General features: G+C 38.5%; 1 protein-coding gene across 1 annotated transcript; it reads right to left on the bottom strand.

The window, feature by feature from the left end:
• Positions 1-2,861: 2,861 nt before the first annotated feature.
• Positions 2,862-10,553, bottom strand: LOC137071784 (annexin A1-like). Its single transcript, XM_067439982.1, has 13 exons — positions 10,486-10,553; positions 10,216-10,288; positions 9,956-10,067; positions 9,475-9,569; positions 6,875-6,988; positions 6,701-6,791; positions 6,541-6,620; positions 6,369-6,425; positions 6,030-6,123; positions 5,818-5,913; positions 5,503-5,561; positions 3,183-3,305; positions 2,862-3,064 (listed from the first exon to the last, which is right to left on the bottom strand). The coding sequence occupies exons 2-13, from the start codon at positions 10,258-10,260 to the stop codon at positions 3,008-3,010; spliced, it is 1,023 nt and encodes a 340-aa protein (XP_067296083.1). The 5' UTR covers positions 10,261-10,288; positions 10,486-10,553; the 3' UTR covers positions 2,862-3,007.
• Between the last annotated feature and the right edge of the window lie 169 nt (positions 10,554-10,722).

A 10,722-nucleotide genomic window follows, 5' to 3' on the forward strand; every position in this document is an offset into this window, starting at 1 on the left:
ATCTATTGGGACTCATTCTCAGCTCAGCCTCATGGCCCTAACTGAGACCTGGATCAAACCAGAGGACACTGCCACTCCTGCAGCCCTCTCAACCAATTTAACTTTTTCACACACTCCTCTGCCTATTGGGAGGGGTGGGGGTACTGGTTTGCTTATCTCAAATGATTGGAAATTTGATCCCTTACCATCTCTAAGTTCATTTGAATTGCACTCAATCACTATTACTCACCCTGTTAAAATCCATGTGGTAGTGGTCTATCGTCCTCCAGGTCACCTCGGTAACTTTGTGGAGGAGTTGGATGTGTTACTTTCTAGCTTCCCTGAGTATGGCACTCCACTGATTCTGCTTGGTGACTTCAACATCCATCTTGATAAACACCTAGCCACAGACTTCAGCACTCTACTGACTTCATTTGACCTTAAGTTAGTATCTACTACGGCTACTCACAAATCAGGTAACCAATTAGACCTCGTCTACACACACAACTGCTCCACGGACAACACTTTAGTTACTCCATTACACACCTCAGACCACTTTCTCATCACTCTTAACCTCATACTGACTCCTGATACAACACGTAATCCTACACAGATTACCTTTCGGCGTAATCTACGCTCACTCTCTCCCTCTCGCCTATCCACTATGGTTTCATCTTCACTCCCTCCACCTGCTCAGTTCTCAGCACTGGATGCTAACAGTGCTACTGACACTCTTTGCTCCACTCTAACATCCTCCTTAGACAGTTTTTGCCCCTTTCATCCAGACCAGCCCGCCCCACCCCATCTGCCCCCCGGCTGTCTGATGTTCTCTGTGAACATCGCTCTGGACTCAGGGCGACAGAGAGGAAATGGCGGAAATCTAAAAACTACACTGACCTTATATCAGTCTCTTCTCTCTTCTTTCTCTACAAATGTCTCCACTGCTAAAACAACATACTACCACAACAAAATCAACAATTGCTCTGACTCTCGTAAACTCTTTAAAACATTCTCCTCTCTCCTTTGTCCTCCTCCTCCCCCTCCTTCATCAACTCTTACAGCTGATGACTTTGCATCTTTTTTCACAAACAAAACATCTCTCGTCAGCAACCAGTTCTCCTCACCAAAAACTGACACGCACATCTCAACAATGAACACGCTTCCATCCTTCTCTCCGCTCTCCGAGGCAGATATTTCTAAACTCATCCTTTCCAATCACCCTACTACCTGTCCACTTGATCCTATACCCACTCACCTCCTTCAGGCCATTTCTTCTTCAATCACTCCTGCACTCACTCACATTGTCAACACTTCTCTTCGCATGGGAACCTTTCCCACAGCATTTAAGCAGGCTAGGGTAACCCCATTGCTTAAGAAACCCTCTCTGAATCTAGCACTTTTAGAAAAGTACCGACCGGTATCCCTTCTGCCTTTCATTGCAAAGACCCTTGAGCGAGTTGTGTTCAATCAACTCTCTATGTTTCTTGAACAGGACAACCTCCTAGACAACAACCAATCCGGCTTTAAAAGCGGCCATTCGACTGAGACTGCCTTGCTCTCGGTAACTGAGGCACTGAGACTGGCAAAAGCAGCTTCCAAATCCTCAGTGCTCATTCTGCTGGATCTGTCTACTGCTTTTGACACAGTTAACCACCAGATCCTCCTGTCAACACTTAAGAAGACGGGGATCTCAGGAACTGCTCTCCAGTGGTTCAGGTCTTACCTCTCTGGTAGGTACTACAGGGTGTCATGGAGAGGTGAAGTGTCTAAGTCACATCATCTAGCTACTGGGGTGTTTACTCAGTGCTTGGACCACTTCTCTTCTCCATCTACATGTCATCATTAGGTTCTGTCATTCAGAAACACGGCTTCTCCTATTACTGCTATGCTGATGACACTCAACTCTACTTCTCATTTCAACCAGATGATCCTACAGTCAGTGTTCGTATCGCTGCCTGTCTGACAGACATTTCTGCCTGGATGAAGGAGCATCACCTTAAACTCAATCTTGCAAAGACATAATTACTTGTTTTCTCAACCAACCCAGCACTTCATCAAAATTTCTCCATTCAGCTTGGTTCATCGACCATAACTCCATCAAGGACAGCCAGGAACCTTGGAGTTGTGATTGATGACCATTTAAACTTCACTGACCACATTACTGCAACAGCCCGGTCCTGCAGATTTGCTTTATACAACATTAGAAAGATTAGACCCTTCCTATCAGAACAGGCTGCACAACTCATGGCTCAAGCTCTTGTTCTCTCCAGACTGGACTATTGTAATGCTCTCCTGGCTGGGCTTCCAGCATGCACTATCAAAACAACATATTTACGCGCTACCCAGTTCAGTTTGTGATTCAAAGTTAAGAAGCTATCATTGTAAAATCATTGCCATGACGGATGGTATAGATGTGTTAGCTGTGCAGTGAAACAGCCAATCAGAGCCGAACTCTGCTTTTATATTCACGACCCTTCCAAATAAGGCAAAAACAAAGAATCACATCCTAGGTACAATTTCTAGGGTTGTAAATGGACCTGTAAAACTGTATCTGTTTTTACCTTAAATAAGCCACATACCCTCTATTTAGATATCAGAGAACAATTTAAAATATTGTTTCAAATTATTCTAGGGCACCTTTAAGATTGATATATGATACATCAACATTAGGTGGGTTAATGATTGATTCATTTTATTCACATTAATGAATCAATATCATGGATTAAACCTGAATACACTGGGCTAGATCAAAATATGTGGTCAGATAAAGAAAAAAGTCATTTTGGCAATAACTGCATGATTTCATGACACAAAACTTATTTGAATGTGCATGAAGACTCCTTTCTTATTCATGAAAGGTACTATAAAGCATCCTGAGACATTTAAACCACAGGCATTTTTAATGTTCGACTGAATTTATTCTGATTTTAGTCAAAGAAGATTATTACACAATGAATTAAGAAAATTGTTTTAATGAAACACTCCTGAAGAAGTCCTGAAGTGTTTACATGCATGGGTCATCATGTGATTATTGAGTGCCACAGATAGCCAGCAGGATCTTTTCATAATCTCCACTTGTTTCCTTCTGTAAAAACCAAACACAAAAGCCACTTTTCATTCAGACATGCTGGTTTTAAATATGATGGATACAAGAATGTGAAATCAAATTCAGAAGCTTTTCTGATCAGATTAATGAGACTCACCAGAATGTCCTCCTGAAGTGTTTTTCCATACAACCTCTTGTATTCTTGAATGATTTTTAGCAGGTCGATTTCTGAACGACTCACAATGATTCTAGTCAGTGTGTCAGTGTTGGTTCCCAGTCCCTATAAAGCAAGACCATATTACAGATGCATTTAGATAAATTCATAAAGTAGAAATAATCTGAGTAAAAGTTTTAGACTTAAAAATTTAGATAGAGAAGGACATTTTCAGGATGTTCAAAATTGCCCCCCCCCCCCCCCCCAGAATAATGTAAAGCCATAAGATTTAGAGTTTAGTTTAGTGTAGTTTGAAATGAGTGTCTAGTCTACACAGTTCCTGAAATATAAGAAAACATGTAAATGCGTTCATAATAGCCCTCAATTCTCACAAAATGTAGCATACAGCCTATTGTATATTCCCTACATATATATTAAAATGTCATCATGTTCACAAGTAATTGGCCTCTGAATTTTGATTGCCAGACATTTTTGTTGGTTTTTCCATTTGTTAAAGCAGCACTTGGCAACTTTTGCTCTCGGGGTCCCCCTACAGTTTGGAAAAAATAATGTCCTCAACTACTGTCGTAAGCTCTGTCATCCTACAACAGGGGATGCCATCGCGTGTGTATTTGTTGACATGTCAACCCTGATAGCCCTGGCCTGAACTAGTGATGCGTGGGTCGTCTCATAACCCGCGGACCCCGTATGTCTATTTAATGGTCGCGGGTTGTAAAAATATATACAGTGGTGCGGTGCGGGCCAAATAACTTCATAAAAGTGGCGCCGCGGGTTGGTGCAGCACTAACAGTTAACCTGAACACTGCAAGAGGAGTTCACATGCAGGTGTTCTTCTGGCGGTGCGTATGAAATGTCTTCATCTCAGGTACAGTCAGTGGCATATGTTTCAGCATGTCATATAAATATAATTTCATGGGTTTTATTTTTTTCAAACGCCAAATAATCACAATGCTCACGTTTACAAGCCAGCGTCATTATAGTAGTCTATTGGTTACCGTTTTCCAGAATCTATATGATACTTCAATTCAATGTTTGAGTGGTAGGTAATCACCATAACAAGCATGACAGCATCGGTCGGGCGCGCCTCCTTCAGCTCACGCCAACGAGCAAACGCTGGTCCAATGTTGATCCTCGTCCTGCCTTTAATCCCATCACTTTTTCGTTTCCTCTTATTGCTTTCCTCCAACAAAACCTGTTCTTTCTTATTTGTCTGTGCTGCTTCGGACATGACTATATTATCCGACGAACAAAGTTGGGCTCGCACGTCCGAATGTAAGGAAGTGTGGGTGTTGGTGGAAGTGACGTATATGCCGTTGAGCAGTCGAATTTTGTAGTTCTTTTTGTTCTCGATTACTACCCGAAACCCGAAGTTTAAAAGTACGATTAAAAACGATACAGACCCCCATCAAGCTATGGCCGGTCCAGGAGGTTAATAAAGGCTTTGTGAAGGGTTTTTGTAAGAAGAAAATCATACTTATAACTCTATCAACTATAAACACTAGTTCTAGTTGATCTGAGTCTAGTTCCTGCGGAAGAGTGACCTCTGACCCGACATATGACCCATAGGATGTAGAAGTAGCTTAAGCTTAGGTGAGATTAGACACCTCTCGCGGTTCAAACAAATATGGATGGGCAACAAACTCAAGCTCATCAGGTACTAATCACGCTCATTACGTATAAAGCTTGGAAGAGCCATGTTTTTTAGTATAACTGTGATTGTTTTTGGCTGAAAGAAGAAAATCATGTATACTTAGGATGGCTTGAGTGTGAGAAAACTTTTTGGGTGAGCTATCCCTTTAATACACTATAAAAAAAATAAATCTGAATTTTTCAGTTGGCCAAATTGAATTTCTGTGAATTAAATTGCATCAACACACACACACACACACACACACACACACACACACACACACACACACACACACACACACACACACACACACACACACACACACATATACTGTATATATATATATATATATATATATATATATATATATATATATATATATATATATATATATATATATATATATATATATATATATATATATATATATATTTAATATATATAGTAGTAGCCTATATGTTAACCAAAATAAAAAAAATAAAAAAATCAGACCAATCTTGGAGTTATTTGTGCAAGTGTTGTGCAGAAAAATAATAATTTGATAATCTCCAGAAATACAAAAGGGTATTTTGTAACACCTTGGCCCTTGGATCAGATAAGGAACACATAGATTGTGTAAAAAACAAAAGGGATCAAGTGGAACAAGTTCCATAATTTCCTCTTCAGCTTTACCTTCATAGCCAGGTGGAGCCTTTCAGCGAAGTAGGCAGGTTTGTTCACAGCAGACTTCACTATAACATGAAAAAGATGGTAAGAACAGATATTTCAAGATTTTCTTTAATTGATTTACCCTTGGATAAGTTGTGTCAGAATGAATCCACCCTTAAAACACACAACTGATAAAAAACCTGCTTTAGAACAGGTTTTAAAGGAGCTGCTTTTATTCAGATGGTCACTGAAACATTTAAAGCAATTTAATAAGAAACTGCTCTTTCACACACCCACAGAGTGTACACTGACTAAAATGAAGGTACCGTATATATTTACCCAAGGTCATCAGGCAGTCTTCAAAGTTTCCATGCAGCTCACCCTCCAGATCTTTGGCAAAACCGTCTTTGCTCAATTGGCCATAATATTGGAAAACTAGATTTTGAATAACACTGTTAGCGTCTCAGAAAAAAAATGAAGCTGAAGTACACTGGAATGGCATACATTAAAAGTCAACTGTCTCTGAAGAAGAGTCATATTCCTGGACTTACTTTTGCACAACTGAGTCTCACTCCTGTTTGTGAGGATGTCAATCAGAACAGAGCAAACAGTGCCAATCCGATTCTCTCCTGCCTCAAACAGAGCCTAAAACAACAACATAGAAAAGTCAGAAACAGTATCTACGCCGTTTCAATTTATAATGCTCATTACATGTCTGTCAGCAGAACTTGCAATTTTTATTGGTCTAGCGTTTACAGCAAAACTGTATAATGGACTGCTTTTCATGGCAACATACTCATGCTATGTTTGCTAGTCTGCAGTTTCTTGCTTTAGAAATTTAGAAAAGCTGTTAACTGTTAACTGCCATAATGTAAGTAAAGAATCTTTACCTTTGCATCACTCTTAGCCTGTCCTTCATCAATGTTACGGTCTTCACTCCTGGTTGCCTGAAGTTATGAGATTTTGATAGTAATATGTTTTGATACATACTCATAACATATTTATTTTTATTGTTATTTATTTTTCTGTGTAATAACAATTACGCTGAACTATGTTTTGTACCTTGCAGAGGGAAACAAGGGTAGTCTCAAGATATCCACTAACTTCACTTTTGATATTTTCCTCCAGCATCTCTCCATAGACTGTACAACAGAAAGAGGTTAACAGCATTAACATCCATCTGCTTTTAGGAAGAACATGTTTTTATATCAGTCTTGTTTACCTTCTTTGAATGTATTTTTCAATGCTGCGATCTCCTTGTTTGATCTGGTTCCCAAAATTTCATTTAAGACAACCTCATTTGTCCCAAGACCCTGATTGATGACATTTTAGTATTAGTATTTATGGAATAAAATCTACATTTTTAAAAATATATTTTTCAATAAGTAGGTTGTACCTTAATGGCTCTTTTCATTTCAAAAGCATCATACTCAGGCGGTGTCATCAGCAAAGCAAGGGCCACCTCCTCAAAATCTGACTTCAGAGCTTTTTTCAGTGCATCTGCCAGAGGCTGAAGATTAATGATAAAGCAAAAGCTATTAGCACAAAACTAAATTTTATAAACAAGAACAAATAAATGTATGTTACATCTGTGTTCATTAAACTTGGATTTGACTTGGATATATACAGTCAAACCAACATTTATTCAGACATCTTCAACATTTTCTCACATTATTACAGATATATAGCCAAGAAATCTAGACGCACCCTAGCGGCAGCAAATCTAATCTGCCCGCGAGTGTCGTCTAGCAACTCCCAATACCCTTCTGAGCTGTAATCGCCAAACCCTTTCCGGGCCAATCACATCGTGTATAGAGTCGGTGGGCGGGCCATAATGACGATGACCGAGTTGCGTTTGCGTGCTTCTAGTAAACACAGAAACTGGCGAACGGCGGTGGTCTTTCGAATCAGCGTTGATCGTGACTCTAAAAGGCTTGGAGTTAAGTTCAAAAACAATTGTTAAAGAGAAAATTGTTGAAGCTTTCATCTTTATAAACCTGAAAGAAAATGAAGATGGCCAAAAAGTGCTCCTGAAAAAAAAGACTGCTAGACTACATGAAGCCTCAGTGTAATTCAACATATCTTTGAAAATGGCAGCGAAATGGTCCTTTAAATCCCTTAAGGAACAATTCAATTCACATTCATTTGTATAGTGCTTTTCACAATACATATCATTTTAAAGAAGCTTCACAGAAAATTAATGCGGCTACATTACAATTAATCATTACAATAATAGAGTAATAGTAGTCTTATTCTGTTTAGGTTTTGTTTTCATTATGTTCCATGTTCTGCTTTGTTCTGTTTTTCTATTTTGTTTCTATGGTTTCTAATTGGATTACGTTCACCTGTTTAGTTTAGTTACATTTGGTTACACTTAATTTTAAAGGGGTACTTCAGCGCTGGGAAGATGAATGTAAATGCATAAACTGGTCATTAAAAGGTTAGTTCACCCCAAAATGAAATTTATGTCAATAACTCCTCACCCTAATGTCGTTTCACACCCGTAAGTCCTCCGTTCATCTTCAGAACACAGTTTAAGATATTTTATATTTTAGTCCCAGAGCATGCAGTCTATGCACACTGTACTGTCCATGTCCAGAAAAGCTAATAAAAACATCATCACAGTAGTCCATATGTGACATCAGTTGGTTGATTAGAATCTCTTGAAGCAACGAAAATACATTTGGTCCAAAAATAACAGAAATGACGACTTTATTCAGCATTGTCTTCTCAAATAAAGACTGAAACGGCCAAGTGAATCGATCAATGATTCGGATCCCCAATGTCACGTGATTTCAGCAGTTTGGCAGTTTGACGCGTGATCCAAACTGCTGAAATCACGTGACATTGGTGATCCAAATCATTGATCGATTCACTGATTCATGGCCGTTTCAATCTTTATTTGAGGTTTGAAAACGAACGCAGAAGAAACGACTGATGCTGAATAAAGTAGTTGTTTTTGTTATTTTTAGACCAAAATGTATTTTCGATGCTTCAAGAGAAACTGATGTCATATATGGACTACTTTGATGATGTTTTTATTCCCTTTCTGGACATGGACAGTACAGTGGGCATAGACTGCATATGCTCTGGGACTAAAATATAAAATATCTTAAACTGTGTTCTGAAGATAAACGGAGGTCTTACGGGTGTGGAACGGCATTACGGTGAGTTTGTGACATCAATTTCATTTTTAGGTGAACTAACCCTTTAATGTAGCAGAAATGTGAAATTATTTTTGAATGAAAAGACTAAGAAAAGCCAGAAAATGTATTTTTGGCTCATGTGGTGGAAAAACAACAACTTCCAGAATGCACTTGCTTTGCTGCCCTACGACACCACTCCCAAAGCCACCGTTACTGGTTCAATGGATCACTTGCCCACCACGGCACCGCCCCTACCGTTGTGTTCATTTTCATAATAATAAAGCCATTTAGTTCAGTTAGAGAACACTATTAACCACAGATTAAAAACTGAATGTGTCTGTTCAATATAATTCACAGCACATGTTTAGTCTGCCGCATTTTCAGATCATGCCTATGGAAGCTTAACTTTCATAGGAATTCATTTGAAAAGTTCACTGACTTTTCTCCCCACCGCTCCATTTACATGAATGCCCGAGCCTTTACATGAAGTGCTGTGAGTGCGATCCCACTCCCCATTCGCGGGTTAAAAACAAGCAAAAATTAGCTCCTTCTACTGGCTGTAGTCTTTAGCCTCTGGCCAAAAAATCCTCAGATGATGCAAAATTAAAAATTTTGCGCCATCAAAGCATTTTTTCCAGAAATAAAATGCATGTAATTATGCATAATTTATGTTTATTACTATAGTTACTGTATGTCACATTTGTAACAAAGACACTGTCAAATAAAGTGTTAACATTGCATTTAGTTTCAAGATTATCTCTTGCATGAATTTTGTTTATTAAAAACTTTTAAATTCTCCATTGATATTGAATTTGAATTTAGCCAACTGACTGGCTGTGAATATGCTTACTTTTCCTGTACTCTGCTGATAGGCTGCTTTGATCTGTTGTCTCTGTGCATTGCTCCTCTTTGCTAAAACCTCCACAATGGTGGCTTCATCCACACCTTCATGAGGGGAAAACAGGCCAAAATCACATCAGTTTATCATGAGAAGCTGTTTATGATTAGACTACAGAGTACTACAGGTGGATCTTGGAATAATGGGCACTTGTTCTTGATTTCTGGTTTATAATCACTGACACATTATGCAATAAAGCTAGAAACATAATAATACAAGTCCCAAGATGTATGTTGGGTAATTATATTAGCATTCTTCCTGGTATGACATTATTGGTGGGTGTGGTGTGTATATGCAACAACACTAAAAATATTCCATTAATTGGCATTTGTTACTAGATTGTTCTTAACACCAGTGTCAGCAACATGAGAGCATGTTAAATTTGCATTTTGAATACAAAAACTTTGCATTTAGAAGGATATCTCTACTTTACCTTTGGTCTCAATGGCTTTCTTTAATTTTGCAGCATCATTCTGGGCATTAAAGTTTGGATCAGGCTTGACTGTTCCAAGGTATCCTGACTCAACAGGAGCAGGTTTAAAACCCTGAGATAAAGCATATAGCAACATGCAGTACAAATAAGTAATGACAGGTTTTTGTTGAGGCGTATCTAGGTTAGTCATCACCTACATAAGACCCACCTAAAATGTATCCTTTTGATTGACTATAATGAAGGAAATGTTTTTAACTTACATTGTCATCATTAACTTGCTGGAATAATTTCTGGAAAAGAGCCATCTTGCAAGCTTGAAGAAGCTATAAAGATCTAAGCAAATGCATAAATATGAGCTTATGACCAGACATAGCAAACATTCTCAAACATTCTAAATCTAGATTGTCATATAAATGCCGTCAGTCATCAATGGCTTAATTATGGATATAGCATCAAGACACATTGCACATTAATAATGACAAGCTTTAGTAGAGGACATTCCATTAAATGCATTTACAAAGACAACTTACTTGTTTATCTGTGAAGTCTGTGAGAGCTGAGCTGAAATGGGCAATTTCAGGAACAGAACCCGTCTTTTTATTCCTTTTACACACCCACCAAAAATTTTTGTACTGGGTGGAGGGGTAAGACCAGGTTGTTCTTGTCATACCTGTCTGTAAGACTTTAATATGTTTGCAGTACTTTAGTCTAAACCTAATACAAAACAAATCTTACTTATGAACTTATTGTATAATTATATTGTTCAC

This window comes from Pseudorasbora parva, chromosome 3 (genome assembly GCF_024679245.1).
Source record: "Pseudorasbora parva isolate DD20220531a chromosome 3, ASM2467924v1, whole genome shotgun sequence".
NCBI classification, from domain to species: Eukaryota; Metazoa; Chordata; class Actinopteri; order Cypriniformes; family Gobionidae; genus Pseudorasbora; species Pseudorasbora parva.

Excerpts from the sequence above, each read along its gene's own strand:
- LOC137071784 (XM_067439982.1), bottom strand. The coding sequence starts at position 10,260 with ATGGCTCTTTTCCAGAAATTATTCCAGCAAGTTAATGATGACAAT. Across the intron at positions 6,426-6,540 it reads CCCTTGTTTCCCTCTGCAAG|GCAACCAGGAGTGAAGACCG; the intron begins GTACAAAACATA and ends TCATAACTTCAG. Across the intron at positions 5,914-6,029 it reads TGAGACTCAGTTGTGCAAAA|TTTTCCAATATTATGGCCAA; the intron begins GTAAGTCCAGGA and ends TTCAAAATCTAG.